At 45.2% G+C, this 16,574-nt stretch overlaps 1 protein-coding gene across 3 annotated transcripts; it reads right to left on the bottom strand.

Annotated features, from left to right (window-relative positions):
• Positions 1–1,662: 1,662 nt before the first annotated feature.
• On the bottom strand, positions 1,663–13,918 carry LOC115389472 (adhesion G-protein coupled receptor G5). 3 transcript variants are annotated; one of them, XM_030092874.1, is made up of 14 exons: positions 13,805–13,918; positions 7,011–7,336; positions 6,849–6,924; positions 6,551–6,692; positions 6,337–6,450; positions 5,568–5,687; positions 5,439–5,484; positions 5,264–5,358; positions 4,605–4,723; positions 4,256–4,524; positions 4,070–4,166; positions 3,529–3,658; positions 3,056–3,212; positions 1,663–2,642 (listed from the first exon to the last, which is right to left on the bottom strand). In XM_030092874.1, the coding sequence occupies exons 1-14, from the start codon at positions 13,810–13,812 to the stop codon at positions 2,548–2,550; spliced, it is 1,794 nt and encodes a 597-aa protein (XP_029948734.1). In that variant the 5' UTR covers positions 13,813–13,918; the 3' UTR covers positions 1,663–2,547. The 3 variants fall into 3 exon arrangements, with proteins under 3 accessions (XP_029948734.1, XP_029948725.1, XP_029948742.1); XM_030092865.1 differs by lacking the exon at positions 1,663–2,642 and having other exon boundaries at positions 2,717–3,212; XM_030092882.1 differs by lacking the exons at positions 1,663–2,642; positions 5,264–5,358 and having other exon boundaries at positions 2,717–3,212; positions 4,605–4,710.
• Between the last annotated feature and the right edge of the window lie 2,656 nt (positions 13,919–16,574).

Below are 16,574 nucleotides of genomic sequence, written 5' to 3'. Positions count from 1 at the left end.
AAAGTCAAATTTGACTCCATTAAATATATTTAAAAAGAATAAAACCTTACAGTTTATCTCAAAAACATCAAGAAATGTCTTGAACTTTCTAATTAGACCAAAATCAACAACAACAGAAAAATTCTTCCAGACTTTGTCAGGTAGTTTTACCAGAAATAAAATAAATAAAATAAATAAAACGTCGACAGTCCAAACTCACCTTGGTTCTGAGTGCAGATGGAGGCGAGTGGAGGCGAGTTCCCAGTGAAACAGTAGTGCTCCTGTTTGTTCTTGGTGTTCATGTAGAACAGTTGTGGGAAAAGAAATATAACTCGTCACGATGCTGTGGTGATTTCCATCCCTCTGTTATCTTCACCTGCTTTACCCAGCAGAGTCCCAGCTGACGGTGAACGCTCCCAAAACTGAGAGTATGGATCTTAAAGCTCGTGTCCGGAGTTTTGAAAGAGAGAGGTTTTTTTTTTTTTAATCCAATGTCTCGAGGTTCCGCCCTACCCCGCCCTCCCTCTACTTTCATGAGCGACCAAGCCACGCCCCTTTAATTGTGCACGCTATTATCCGTCCGGTGAAAATGAGAGCCTCTGAGTCCTGCAGCATCCTCCATGTTTAGCTGTATACGGTGGATGTTCAGCAGACAGTGGATATATCCGAGGTAAACGGGGCGGCTGCTGCGGAGCTAACTCACCTCTGCCTGGGCGAGCGGCCGTGCTCTCGGGCACACTTTGATTGACAACACGAGAATGCGGAAGCTCGAACTCTATTGGCTGAAGCTGACCGGCGCTTTTTCGGATAACATGGGGGTCTATGAGACGAAGGCGGGGCTCATAAATACATTTTTATATTGCTTTATGCTAATATTATATTGTAGTATCGAACCAGACTGACACATTTAAGCTCTGTTGAAAAATGAAACATACATTGGAAATGAACGGAAACTCCGGACACGAGCTTTAAGTAAGTGAATGACAACCAGCTAATACCGTATTGGCCCGAATACAAGACGACTCCGATTATAACACGACCCATATTTTTCAAAGATCATTTTGTGAAAAAAAAAATGCTGAAGACAATGAGGTCACTCATAAAACAACTTTTTATTATACAATTAAGAAGCCTTTTCTGTGCTCTCCAATAAGAACGAGGCACTCTGCTCCACCAGATCTCCTGGCGGCTTGTTTGATGACTCTGCTGCGTTGATCACCATCAGTTTAAAGTTGGTATCATAGCTTCGCCTCTGCTGTTTGCTCAGTTGTCCAGTGTTCGAGCCCCTTTGTTCCAGATGATCCGCCATTTTTCATCAGGTCATTCGATCTCATTTCATCACTCCACGCGCTCTCTGCTCAGTGACACTTTGGCTCCATCTAGCGGCGCGGATGCGTATTGACATCTACCGTAAGTCCGCGATTATAACACGACCCCACTTTTTAGGACGCAATTTCTAGAAAAAAAAAACATCGTCTTATATTCGGGCCAATACGGTACTTATTTTTAACAAGAAAACTGCACAAAGCCTGCAAAAAAGGCTTTTTATTTCCAAGAAATGCATCACTATTAATATATTATTACAATATTAAGACGCTTTGAAAGAATTTTAATGTTTCTTCAATCAAATAATTCATTGCATTATTGACAAAATGTTGTCTTGAAAATGACTCAAAGCAGGGATGCATACATACCATTTTATTAAGGGTAAGTACAAGTACAAGTACAAGTAATAGCCTTTAGCTACTTACAGGTGAAAATATCATTTAATGCCATAAAGCTTATTTTATACTCCATATGCAAGTGATACATGAAGCAAATGGGGACATCCAGGCCAAAGTATGACTACAGACTGGAATCTTTCTGAGTTGTCTGAAAATGATCGATCGATCGATCAATCGATCAATCAATCAATCAATCAATCAATCAATCAATCAATCAATCAATCTGTCTATCTGTCTATCTATCTGTCATAAATCTTGTGGGTCATACAGAGCAGCAGAATCCTGAGGTCTGCTGGAACAACCTGCATTGAATACATCTCAAACTGGAAACGTCCCACTGGCAAAATGGGAAGTTAAAGACCTTCTTCAATGGAAATCCTGATTTTCATGCTGTTCACATGTTCATGCAGCATTTTTCTGACGCTTGAGAAAACTATGGCCAAATTGCATTTCTGAGTATTTCTGCATTTGAATGGCTGTGAACGATAATCCGACCACAAAAATGCAGATTCAGAGAGACTGGATTTGATCGGTCACAACCCACCCACTCCAACAGAGGCTCGGCACTTTGCCCGCTATCGCCGCCGAGCGCCTGGCGGCGTGGCTCTGCTCGGAGATTGACAGGCTGGAGGGTCCCTGGAGAGAAGCCCCCGCCGGCAGCCTGGCCATATTGAAACACTCCTGATGCTTTGAAATAGCTACAATAGGCGACTGGAAGTTGGAAGACTACAGTACACTGTTTTGGACAGTTAAGCTTAAAAACATCATGACTCAAAGCAAAAAAAAACAGTATGGTTGAAAGTTTACATTTCTCAGCAAAGCACACACGCTAGTGTGAGCAGGGCTAACTGTTGGTGCTTCGCGTTTCACTGCTGGTCTTTGTGGACAAGTTTCTGGTCTTCCTCAAAGACAAGACAAACCAGAGGAAGATGAAGAAACCTGTAGGTGAGAGAGAGAGAGAGAGAGAGAGAGAGAGAGAGAGAGAGAGAGAGAGAGAGAGAGAAGTTTGGATAGTGAATACATGAGGAACATGCAAATCATCTAAATGAAACAAAAAAAGACCCGATTGTGGAGGTTTATCACTGATCTACACCGGCGTCTGCAGCTCATGTAAAGCAGCATGTTCACCAGAGTGTGTTTTGCCTATTTAATTAAACACTGACCTTCATGGGACAAAGGAGTTCAGTTGAAGCTCTAATGAGCCTCAGGGCGGCCAAACCATGAGCCAATGACAACAGGAAAACCAACAACAGGTTCCAAGAGGTTCACGTAACCACCAGAGCTCAGAACCAGGACGAACCAGACTACGGGCCGAGAACCGGAAACAACCGGCCGGCCACACAGAAGCAGACCTTGCAGTGAGTTGAGGATGCAGAAGGCGTAGAGGCCGGGCGTGGTCAGGGAGCCCTGTGAGAAGAAGACCAGGCCCCAGGTGATGCCCAGCAGGGCGCTGATCCCCAGCAGGGTGCACGCCGCTCGCTTGCTCCTTCCACGCTCCCTCTGTCCGCACTGACGTGCCAAAGGAAGCACAAACCGGGGGGTTACAGACCTTTGGGTATGTGGAGAGTGGTCTCTGCAGACTTCAATATGCCTGTTTCCTGCTCCTCTTACAAAGACGTTGCTGTCCGTATTAAAATATTGAGACTTAATTAAAAAGGTACATTAACATCATAGACATTTTGCTTCTAAATCATTCAAATAAAATCTGAAATACCCAACATAATGCACAAAAAAGCAGCTATAACTGCTCTTAGCTGATGTTCCTCACTAGATCTTTGTCTGTGAAAGAACATGTGAAGAGAGAAGGCCTTTAATAACCGCATACCTCTTTCCTGAAGTGGAAACTCATAATCCGCTTGACCGACACCCCAAACATAATAAAGTTGAAGAGGAAGACGAAGCAGAACACCCCCAGCGTCGTCACCATCTTCACCGTGTTGTCGGTTATGTAACATCTGAAATGTAGAGGACCAAAGAAATCCACTACACTCCAATTATCAATTGAAATTCATTAAAAACAAAAAAGCATCTGATGAGGTTTGGCAAATCCTCAGGGAAAACGTAAAACACCCAACAGCACTGCTGCTGACTGGGAGTTGAACCTGTGGTAACTGAGCTGTGAACAGGCCAAACGAAGGGTCCCGCGGTCTACAGAAGTCCTTTAATAAAGGACTATTACACAAATAATATATATATTATTATACTATATTATATCAAATTTTTATATATAGAGGGAAACTGTTGTGGTTGTTAAAGTAAATGTATTTTATAACGCTCAGTGAGTCCTTGCATTTCAAAAACACTTGATACACAAAAGAAACCAAATCTTAGGCATCCTTGTCAGTTTGCAGCAGTTTCTTCCTCACATTTCCGTGGCGTTGGGGTTGGAGGAGTCCATCGAGACACGGCCGTACGAGTCCGTGTCGATGATCGCCACCAACGACACGATGACTGCAGGCAGGCCTGAAACCCAAACACAAAGCGACGGTCTCAGTGCGAGGTCATCACCCTTCAGCAGGACGTTCTCCGCCCCCCACGGCGCCGCCGCTCACCCCAGCCCACCACGCTGAGCTTCAGCAGGTACCACCTCACGTAGATGTTGAAGACCTTGATGAAGAGCCGGTAGAGGTGGTAGCCCTCCAGGGCCATCCAGGCCAAGGTGGCCAGCAGCGAGTAGTGAAGGCCGACGGCCACGTAAAGACACGGGCCGTCGGACTGGAGCGCCGCGGCCGCCTGGCTGGGCAGGAAGTGGAGGTTGAGGAGGATGAGGGCGATGGCCAAGTTGACGTGGACCTTCACCGACAGGTCCGCTCTCATCTGGCTGTTCAATGGTGCAGAAACAGCGTTTGATTTTCATAGGGATAAAAAAGACATGAAGAGATGAATGAAGGAATGAATGACCTGTTTGTGGCAAAGAGCAAAACCGTGATGAGCAGGAAGAAAAGAGAAAGGCTGCAGCCGATCAGGGTGATGTACGTCAGGATCTCCTGGTCTTTGTCTGACACATCTATCGGTGAAAGCTGTGGAGAAAACACCAAATCCATCAGAGTAAAGACACAATAAATACATCCTGCATGCATCAAGATGAGAGGATTCCTCAGTAGAGAAATCATGACTGACTGTAGCTTAGAGTACATCTAGTGGCAGCACTGAGAATAACAGTGTAACACTGCTTTCTTTCTTATGAACTGGAAGAAGATGACCAGGATCTTATACCAACAACAGGAAGTGAAGAAAAGATGATATTAAAATGCAACACTTTCATTTTTAGCATATTAATGTAACAAATTGATACCAAATAGCAAAAACATGCCCGTTCTTAACAGTGGTCGCAGAAACATTTTGTCAGCTTCTGCATCCAAATGGATTAGTTGTGGATCACATTCAGCTCTTCTAGCGAGGCTTTCCTCAACATTTCGGAGTGTTCATGGGCATTTTGGACCATTTGATGATGGAGGAGAAGGCCTGGCTCACAGTCTGGACTCTGTTTTGTCAGACTGAGGTCTGGACTCTGTGCAGGACTCCGTGATTTTCACACATAAAGAAACAGCAGTTCCTACCAAAAGTATGCCAAAGTACGTGAGATGATCACAGGAACAGGTGATGGATCCCCGGTCCCGGTGCCACTCAGTGTCACAGCCACTTTTATTAAACTCTGGAGAGAGAAACAGAAACACACAACGTCTCTCCGCACCCCCAGAAACTCATGGGATCCATATCTGCTCTGATACTCACTTCTAGTGGAGAAGTCATAGAACTGACACTCGGGGGTTTCGTTTCTCTGTGATATTGAACGTTTATATGAGATTATGTTTGTTTTATCCCATAAAGGTTGCAGAAGGTAAGAGAAGAAGTCGTAGTTACGCTGATGCTGGTGGTCAGCGTCATGCTGATGTTTACACGCTCCTGGAGTCCTGAAACGGTCCTCCCCAGACTCAGGCCGACCAGTCTGCTGTCGTACAGCCTCGTGGATCCACCTAAAGACTGAAGGACAACACACAGGCCATCGGTTACACACACCTCCAAAAACCTGGAAGGATCTCGTATATGACTGTGTCTACTGTACGAACATGGCAGCACAACTATCCCCTGTATTAACTCATTTACAGACATGTACAGTCATTGACCGTCATTTATCGTCATATGCAGTCATTTGCATGTTTCCTGGTAAGCTCACTTGTGCACCGTCACGGTGTGAATGCAGAGAACAATGGTGTACTGTGAAGCTGGAGGATGTTGCCTTCTGTCACAAACTTTCTTCCTGTTTTGCAAAAATACTTTGCCCCTGTGCGGTTTGCTTTGTCATCATGAACTGCCTTGACGCTGACTGCAATTGTTTTTTTTTTTTTGTTTTTTTTTAAAGTGTTCCTCTTTTTTTTAATCTGACCTACATCTGAGTTTCTCCGTCACTTAGCACATAGCTTCACTAGAAAGGTGCTGGACTTCCTGTTTTTCTGCATTTGTGTATCATTATGAAACTTTTTTCTCAGACCAAAGCTCAGGTCGATTGAAATATTCGCCTGAAGAGCCAAAACATTCATAGAAAAGAAGAAAAGAAAAATCACTCGATGGCGTTGATTTAACAAGGCGCTCAGTGTCGGGTTGCGCGCTGAGAGAGTGTGGCTCCACTGACCCCTTCGCTCACGTTCAGCATGCAGAACACGATGGTGTCGTTCGGCGTCGGGTTCAGCTCCGCCGGCAGCCAGACGCTCACTCGGCTGTTTGCGACCGCTCGGCTAGGCATCGCCTGTGAAAGACACCAAACAGGAAGTGGATCACTGTGTGAAGACCTTCGATGCTTTGAGAACTCCTGGTTCAGAAGTACGACCAGGCCGAGTCCATTCTACCTCACTGTCGCTGGCAGAGATTCGGAGACCGTGGAAGCGGCCTCGGTGTTTGTGCAGAAGCGCCACCACGTTGTCGCTGGACATCGGCGTCGTCTCGTTGACGTCTGTTCTCTCCAGAACTTGCTCCAAAGACTCAATAGCACTTGCGGGGTAAAACAAACATCGTGTTATTACTTTCACTAGTACTCCACCAGTACTCCACCTGATACCTGACACTGGGATCAGTATCAGCATCGCCGCATCCCTGCTAATTTATGATAAGGAATTAAAAAGACTTGATATAAAATAAGATTATTACCCAATGACGTCATCACGGTTCCCTTTTTTCAGAGTGTTGGTGATGTTGTTCATGCAGCATCTGGCGTTTGAAACACCTGAGGGGTGAATAAAGATGCAGATGTTGAACAAGACAGTTTGGATGATGAAGATGATCTGAAGGACATTTATCGAGGCTTCTTACCCAGCTTTCTATGAGATGGAATTCCGCAGTGATTCTTGCAAGAACCTCTGTTGTTCTGGGGATTTCCCTTGCCTTTGTTTACATTTCCTTTCTTTTTTTTCTCAGGCCTGTGTTTGTTGCCTTCTGACTTCTTGTCTTTACACTGTGATTTTGTGGAAGTCTTTATTTGAACCTCCAACAATCCCTGTCCGGATTGTGAAAATTCAACTGAATCCAGTTCCTCACTTTGATGCTCTAAAGAATGTTTCCTTTCTGGATCAGAAAGACAGGGACCCTGCTGAGACATGAAGCACAGGAACAGCCACCAGAGGAGCCCCGACATCACCCTGTGGAATCAGAATCCTCGTCAGATCTCCAGATACCGTCGGCGTATTTTGACCCTCATTGGGAGATACTCGGTCCAAACAACACGAGACTGAATTCAAGGCACTCGAACCCTTTGGAAGCTGCTGGTACACACACCACTCTCTGAGAATCAGCGAAAATATTTACTGCTTGTACCGACTACAGTCTAATAAAAATAGATGCCGTTTCAATTCAGTCTCTCGGATCTTTTTACATATTCCTTCACAATGATTCCATATCCATGTTTATACAGATTATATGTGTGCACCACTACCGGCCCATTAGATTTTTATTCATTTATTTTGCTATATTTTACTTTATTTATCTTCCCGGATAATGAAATCAGCTCATTTACGACATTTTCAGAGGCAACATGTTTCAAAGAAAGTTGAAATTTTTCAAAACATTTTTATGTTGTGTGTTGTGTGTAAATATCTTTTTGACTGGTGAAGTGCATAGTATGCTAAACTTGCCAGTGTGTGTGGGTGTCTAAGGACTTGTTGTCATGTCACTACATGACTGAGCTTCAACTTAATTTTGAACCATCGTCAGTAAGCATGCTTAGAATATTTGAACTTTGAAATTTATTTTGAATATGTGAACACAGTTAAACAATGAATAATAATTTAAAAGAGAAAAAGAGAATGAAAGAAAGAAATGAAAGAAAAAGAACATCCAAATACGTGATAAGTCTTCTTGTTATCCATGTCCGAAAGGGAGTAGGAAGAAGTCAAAAGCCCATTTCATCTTTGTCAGTTTGATAATTTCAGTGCCTCAATGAGCCAAAAGTCTACAGTGAAACCACACCCATCACCCAGTGACATAAACTAAACGACCCTCTAATCACAGAATCCTGGATCTATATGCCCATTTAAACTCAGTTACATTTGAGATTTGTCTAGTTTCCACTGATAATTTGTTCCATAATTTTCCTCCCAGTATTGTGACACAGAAACTCTTCAGGGCGGTTCGGATTTTATGAACTATAAACTGGAGCTCTCCCCTCAGATGATAACTTTTCTTTCTTTCACAGAACAATTTTTGAATATTATGTGGTAATAAATGATTCTTTGCTTTGTTTATTATTTTAATAGTTTTAGACACTACAACATCCATAAATTTCAAAGATTTTGAATATACAAACAGTGGTTTAGTGTGTTCATGGAAGTCGACCTTGTGAACAATTATTATTACTTTTTTCTGCAGCATAACAAGTCTTTTTAATTTCCCCAAATTTCCACACAGTAAGTGAAATATGTCAAAATCGGTGATTTGTATAGAATATGGAGAGATTTCTGGTCCAGTACATTGTGGGCTTTGGGCAGGACTGAGATGCTTCTTTTTCTTCTGAATTTGTTTGATGTGAGGTTTCCAGCAAATGTTGTCATCAATTAATACTCCTAGGAATTTGTTTTGATTCACCCTCTCTATGTTTACCCCCTCTATCTGTGCATTTAAATGATAATTCATATTTTCCAAAATTCATGAATTTTGTTTTACATTAATTTGAAGATCAAATCAAATCAAATGAAATCAAAAAGTATGAATTATTGATAAAATAGTATGAACAGTTTAGGTCCCAACACTGATACCTGAGGGACCCCACACACAATATCCAAATGTTCAGAGAGACAGTCTCCCAACACCACAGACTGTTTCCTGTCCTCCAGAGAGCTTCTCACCCAGTTCAGTACAACTCCTCTGACTCCAATCTGCTCCAGTTTACTGATTACGTCATGATATATAGAATCAAATGCTTTTTCCAGCTTCTGCTGTGAGTTTTTTATTGTTTGTAGAATTAGTAGTTACTAAATGTAACTCCAGTTCTACGAGTGTGTGCGTGCCCACCTACGGGCTTCGCCATTGGTACTCCCCTCTGGCGCCAGCCAATCACTGAGACAAGTCCAAAACGCCAATCACCTATGTGCGCTGGCACACTGCCACGCCCCTCACCAAGAGGATATAATCAGCGCACGCAGGCTCAACTTCCTTCTTCTGAACAGCCAGTAGAAAATGAAGCAGGGCAGCTGGGCCTGCAGGTAGGTGGTCACTGGGCATGCACACACTCGTAGAACTGGAGTTACGTTTAGTAACTACTAATTCTACTTCGTGTAGTGCTTAGCCCACCTACGGGCTTCGCTATTGGTACTCACCAAGGCGGAGGCCGTAGGGATGAATGTACTCCCAGCTAGCATGCTGACAGGATTGGTGCAGAAAAAAGGAGAAAACAGACTGTACGCCCAGTACAGCCACATCAACCTCCAAGACAACAGCGGCAGGCAGCCTCGCGCTGTGGTACCGTCCGCAGACGTGTCCAAGCACCGTAACAACAGCACACACACGCCGGCCGAGACACAGGTCATAACGGCGGGCGGTAAAAGCCTCAGTATGCTTCCCCGTTGCAGCGACGCTGTTGCAGTGACACCGTTCCTACGCCGTGTACGTAGCACCCTACGCAGCGCCTACTCCGGGGCTTGACGTGCATCTCCCGAAAATCATGACTTCGCATCGAGGCGATGCGTGGTGACGTGAACGTCAAGGAATGTGTGTAGAACTCACCCCGAATGCTTTTCTGATCCGAACAGTGCTTCGGGAGAAATTTAGTTCCAAAATTGAGCGGCGCACATCCCTATACTGTTAGCAGTGTTAGCACTGCTAGCAGACAGGGCTATGTGTATAGCCGCTCCTAAAACGGCTTTAATCGTCCAAAAGCTCATTAGTTTCACCAATATTTCATCATGGTCCGCTCAGCCTCTCCTCCACGGCAGCCCGGTGTTGCCAGATATGTCATATATGCAGATATATGTTCGGTAAGTGCACGCATGTCTAGATATGCACGTCTAGAAATCTATGTCTATAGATCTATGTCTAGGTAAAGCCGGAGCTACGGAAGCCGCGTTGTTGTTGTGACTGCTAGCGGCTTGGCGGTGAAATTGCAGAGGAGGGCGTCCCCTGCGACTGCGCGCAGAAAAGCGGCCGAAGCCGCCGTGGCCTGCCGTCGTGGCCCGCCGCAATGGCCGATGTAAACACTGTGAGAGTGGATGCAGTGCAACCGCTGTCCAGCAGGGCCTGCAGAAACTCCAATACTCCACCAATAGCGCAGGAGACCGGGTCCAAACCTCTCTCCGAGCACCACGACGTGAAGAGATGCCACCGAGAATTGTAGGCCTTGACAGTAGAGGTGGCCCTGGCGCTCTGGATGGTGGAAACCACTGCCAGTGGGAGATCTAGTCCCACTAGTCTCACCCTTTCAGCTTCCACGCGAAGAGTCTCCTGCCCAGGACAGGGCAGGACTGGAGGGCGCCCCCTGCCTGCAGTAAAGTGTTGGGCCCGTCAGAAATCGGCCACGGGTCTTCGACTGCCAACTGGTCCAGGTCCAGGAACCACGGGCGCTCGGGGTGTCCGGGGCCACCACAATGACGTGGAGGCTCTGCACCTTCACCCTGCGGAACAACGGGGCTAAGAGGTGGGTCGGAGGAAATGCATACAGGAGGCCCGTAGGCCAGACCCTGTGCGCGAAGGCGTCTACCCTGAGAGGGGGTCCATCTGATGACCTAAGCGAGAACCAGAGTGGGCACTGTGCGTTCTCTGCACTGGCGAAAAGGTCTGCCACTGGGTGGCCGAACCTGGACCAGAGTCCGGCTGCCATCCACAGGGACAGGCCCCACTCATCGCGGAGTGGGCCTCCCTGGGACATCCTGTCTGCGCCGACGTTGAGAGCCCCGGGCATGTGTCAGGCTCTCAGAGAGGACAGGTGCCGGTCCGCCCACAGCAGGATCTCTGCCGCTTTGCGATGTAGGTGGGGAGACCGCGTCCCCCCGTCTGTTCAGATACGCCACCACCGTGGTGTTGTCTGACCTGACGAGCACATGGCTGTCCTGCAGCCTGGCTTGGAAATGGAGCAGAACCCGCTGCACCGCCGTCATTTCCGGCACATTGATGTGAATGGATGTGGAGTCCCAGGCACCGGCCACCGTGAGGTGGCCTAGGGTGCCTCCCAATCCTGTGAGAGACGCATCCGTGAACACCTCAACGTGATGCGACACGTAACCCATGGGAACTCCTTCCATAAGGAGAGCAGGATCCATCCAGAAGAGGAGATCCTGACGCGCCTGGGGTGGGATCGAGACCTTTCTGCGTCCGTCCCGCTTCCCCGAGAGGCGGAGGCGACTGAAACACCGTTGGAGCCTGCGCATGTGCAGAAGGCCCAACTGAACCACCGGGCCCCAGGCAAAAGGGCTGCGTACAGGGGGAGGGGTCCCAAGAAGTACCGCGCACCAGTGCTTTGCTGTAGCCGAAGCTGGTGGAGGCGGCGTGATCCCGAGACATTTCGGGCCGCTAGCCTCCCCAAAAGATGCTGGGGTCCGAGTGCTCGCCGGCGGGGACGTGAGCCGGCATAATCCCAGCGCTCTGAAGCTCCACTGTGCTCATACAGGGAGAAGCAGGTGGGAAACCCAGCCTGGGGCGCTTGCGAGCTGACGGTAAGTCATTGGAGGCGCTCCTTTTGCGCGTCACGCACGGCGTGAGGGCAAACGAGTCCGGCTTGCTGCTGTGACCTGCTCCCACGGTCGCAGAGCGGCGAAACCTCTGTGGAGGAAGAGCCGGTAAAGGAGCAGGGGGAACGGCGCTGAGCGCCCCTCTCTTGAGGAAGAGGTGTTCAGGCCCGGCTCGCCGCTGACTGTGGCGCGCCCCTCTCTAGAGGAAGTGGCGTGAAGAGAGGATCTCAGCGGAGCGAGTGCGACGCCGCGGACGCGCTCCGCTCTGTCCCGCAAGGCAGATGCGGCGCAGGGCTGCTGCTCGCCGGGGCGCCCGGACACCATCGCGAGCGCGCCGCTCACCTCGACACTCCGCTTTATGAGGCAGCGGAGGGAGAGAGAGGGAGAGCCCTGCCGGGCTTGACATGCTTCAGTCACGGGCCGGCTTGTCCAACTTGAAATCTTGCATCTTCGTGATGAAACCTTGAAACCTTGAAGTGGCTTCGTAAGTCTCAAGGGCTGAGAAAGAAGAAGGAAGTTGAGCGTGCGTGTGCTGATTATATCCTCTTAGTGAGGGCCGTGGCAGTGTGACAGCGTGCGTTGGGGATTGACGCGTTGGTTTCGGACTTGTCTCAGTGATTGTCTGGCGCCAGAGGAGAGTACCAACAGGCGAAGCCCGTGGGTGGGCTAAGCACTACACGAAGTAGAATGTGTAATTTCTTTTCTTTTTGTATACATTGTTTATTGAAATACATGTATGTTGAATACTTTATGCATATACTGATTTAATCAATATTTTATTTACCGCAGATCTTATTTAGGGTGTTTTTTTTTCTTTCTTTTTGCTTTTGTGTTTTTTTGTCTTCTTGTGTTTTTGTTTTTTTTTTCGTTTTGTCTTGTGTGTTTTAAATTATTCTTGTGTTATTTGTGTTGTGCTTTACTTGTTTGTTGTCTGTCTGTTTCTTAAAATGGAAAATGAATAAACAGATTGTGGAGAATGTGTAATTTCTTCAGAGAATTCAGTTAAAGCAACTGTCGTTGACCAGTTAGCTCCAAATCCATACGGACTATATGACAGTCAGTTGAATTCTTCTATGAAATTATCTAATCTGTCATGATTTTGTTTTGGAGGATACCAGAGAACTGTGGGGGAAGGAAATAAGGTTTGCAGCTTGCGAAGTAGTGTCTGTCGCTGTTTTTCTACAGAGGAATGACTGTGGCTGTTTTAATTTAATATGGAAATTTCCCTGTTTGAAATGATATATTGAAAGATATGAGTAATGACCAACACGTTAATTCCGTCACAGTCAGTGGAGGTTTTGTTTTTACATTTCTTAACAGTTTCTTATTTCTTTTTCATCAGTAGCTTTGAAGAACATTGAATTTGGGGGTTTTTTTCTATTAATATCTCATCACTGCCATATGCTGCAACAGGGCTGTTTGCCAGGTTTGGACCAACGTTAAAGATTCATTAAATTTATTTAATGTTATTGATATCATTTGGTTATCCTCTGTTATCACTGTGATTTTCTTTTTTTTTTTGTATATTGTTTGATTGGACAGTGTTTATCATACAATAAAATAAATATTCTTAAACTTTCATGAGTATGATCAATTTGTTTCTCTTTATAAACTGGTTCCCAGTTATATGACTGCAGACCGTTTTATGGTTTATTCAGAGCTTCCTCAGTTCTGATTCGTCTGTGGAGAATCGTGTTGTCTGTCTTCGTGTTTCCGTAATTGTTAGTGAAAACTACATATACATGTATTAAAAAATGTGAAGAAAAGTGTAATTTTAGGTGAAAATCTAAATATTTTTTCATCAGATGATCTTAACCTGAGATAAGGAAGTAGGAACTGATGATAGAACTAATGATACTAATATATGATGATGTGTGGATCATGAGCATCAGCGATTTCTCAGGTGTGCTAACAGATCAACGTGAAGACAACGAAGAGAAAAGCAAGACCTACCTTGGCATGGTGCTCAGTGGAAGTGATCACCTGAGGAGAGGACAGACGTGTGTGACAGCAGAGGAACAGCAAGAGAGGAAACCTGATGGAAGACCTATATTTTTTAGGAAGTTAACAACAAAAAGCTCAAACAAACCGTGCAAATGAGATTGTGACAGAAAAGAGGAAACCAACACATACTACAGCTGCTGAAAGTGGTCACAAAATAACACGGGCAGCAGCTTCAGCTGCACGTGTTCATCATGATATCACAGAAGTTTTAATTGGATTGGAGCTCGAAGGGTTTTTTTTTTGTCTTGTCGTGTCGCTAACAGCTGCGGCCAGCAGGTGGCAGTACCGTATAAAGACTCAAGTGTCGCTGCTGCATTGAAATAAATAAAAAAATAACCTCCATATTTTGCATTTATTGTTGTTTTCTTGCTTTAAGAGCATAAATAAAAGACATAATGGATTCAGTGGTCGAATGCAATCCGACTGGGTAAAAAGTTAACGTTAAATGTCTGTCATATCTCAATCTACTTGACTTTTTCTTTCTTTAATGTCAATAAACAATAAAACAATTAAAACAAAACTAGGTCAATGTGTCGTGCTGGGTCAAGTGAGTTAATATAATTTCAAAGATGTTTTAAAAGAAGTCAAAGAAAAGGCTTGTCTGATGTATGAAGGCAGATTGTTCCACATTTTAAGGGCAGCGATTGAAAATGCTTCGTTCCCTCTGAGACTCTGCTTTGATTTAGATATCACCAGTTTAAAACCATATTACAATCAGATTAAAATCAGTTTTAAAACAGGTTAAAACCAATTAAAATTAGGTTAAAACCATTCTTCAACCATCTTAAACCCAGATTAGGAGCGTCTATCGTTTCTGCGCTTGCCCACTAGGGGGAGCAGGATGTGTGTGTGCGCACAGGTGATGAGCGGCAGGTGTGGATGGCAGAAAGCCTGTCGACAGTGTTTCTGTTGGGCGTGCCAGACGTATTGAGGAACGACATTAAAAGGGAACTGTATCAGTGAGCTTATCGGCTCCAACTGCTGCAAACAGACTCTATAAACTGGGTTTATATGAGTTATAATTGTAGGTTATAAGGTTATAAGGTTATACTGGGTTTGTAAATGGGTCACCGCACCCCTGTGTGGAACACTAGATTATTGGTTCATATTGGAGCAAATGGAGCCCTCTCCACCCTCATAATGAAAACTAAAGTGCATTAGTCCACTTTGGAAGAGGGCTGGAAACCCCAATTCTAGTTTAAAACCAGTTGAAAACCATCTGAAACCCAGTTTAAACCCAGCTTTAGAACCAGTTTCAAAACATCTTAAACCCAGTTTAGAACCATTTTAAATCCAGGTTGCCCCCAGTGTACAACCAGTAAACTCAAGTTTAGAACCAGGCCCTGTTCCTTCTAACCTTCTTCTTTGATTGGAGCGTCATCATCAGCAGTTGATCATCTGCCCTGAGAGATGGAGCAGTTGTTTAAAGCAGCTCTGAAGGGGTTTTTATTATTGTGGAGAGAGACCATTTAAGAATTACCTGAAAAAAAAAAACAAGCAAAAAATAAATAAATAAAAAATAAAAACACACAAAACAAAGAAAAAACAATCAAAAGTTTTTAAATGCACTCTAATCTGCAGGCAGTCGGTGAAGTGAAGCCAGTTATAAACATGAAGAACCAGTGTTTTCAGGAACCTTCTATTCCAGCACAGATGCAGATGTTCTGCCTGCAGCACCTGCAGAGTGTGACGCTGTGTGTGCACGGGCGTGTCCCGTCCTGCTTTTCCCATCAGCAGGTTTACTGGCTGCGCCGTTCAGGACCACACGGTGAAGCCTGCAGATGGATGCTGCCTGCTCGGAGGGGATTTCCCTGCTTCTGGGCTGACGGCTGCCAGTTGAAGTCATGGCTGCGGGTGGAGGTTGACGGATGTCAGCCTCTGGGGAGGGAAGCCAGCTGTGACACTCGGTCAAAAGGTGCTCAGCTGGAGAGAGAGTTAGGGGTGAGGCACACACAGCAGGCGTTGGACAACAAACGGCAAAAAGACATCTGAATCAGTCAGCAAACAAAGAGGTCCAGGGTGTCGAACATATGGCACGAGGGCCACAACCAGGCCGACACAGCTCAAAGCTTCAAAACTAAAGTAGAACTTACCTTTAATTAAGGTGTAACACAACACTGAGCCCTCATTTAAACGTTTCAATTGAAAATTGATTATTTGGTGTTTTAGTTTCAGAAAAGTTTTGTGTTGACACGTTTTGAAAACAATGTTGACATGTTGACCCACCAGTTGGGGATGTTGTGTGTTTTTGTAATGAAGCATGCACACAGAGAGAACAATATGCTGTGAATATTAAACAGTTGAAGAACACAGACATCAAGGACAAAAACTGAATCGTTATAGCGAGTGACTGTCATTAAAGTTACCACGTCCAGGAGAATGTTGACGCACGAACCTGTTGTTCATGCACAGTAGCAGCATATCAAAAAGCATACGCTTTCACCTGTTTTCACATAGAAGGCATGATTTTGAAAAGTTGCATTTCCCCCATTCCCATAGGGTGTCATAGCATTTTCGAAAAAGTTACGTTTTACCCCATTTCTGCAGGGTAGAACAAAAAGTAGAAAAAGCTGTGTTTTCAGTGGTTTTGACACTGCTGTCCTGTAAACGAATGCAGTGAAACTCAATGAAACTCAATGAAAGTTTTGCATTTTTACTTCAAATCTTGGTGTAAACGAACCTGAAATGAGTGATGCAGTGAAAACAAAGAAGTGAAAAA

The sequence above is a fragment of the Salarias fasciatus genome, chromosome 1, assembly GCF_902148845.1.
Source record: "Salarias fasciatus chromosome 1, fSalaFa1.1, whole genome shotgun sequence".
Lineage (NCBI taxonomy): Eukaryota > Metazoa > Chordata > Actinopteri > Blenniiformes > Blenniidae > Salarias > Salarias fasciatus.
The sequence above is the reverse complement of the archived record's forward strand: the minus strand, read 5'-3'. Positions and strand labels throughout refer to the sequence as shown.

Coding starts and splice junctions, on each gene's coding strand:
- LOC115389472 (XM_030092865.1), bottom strand. Junction 4,525..4,604: donor TTGCTCTTTGCCACAAACAG/GTCATTCATTCC, acceptor ACCATTGAACAG/CCAGATGAGAGCGGACCTGT. Junction 3,659..4,069: donor AACCCCAACGCCACGGAAAT/GTGAGGAAGAAA, acceptor TCTACATTTCAG/ATGTTACATAACCGACAACA.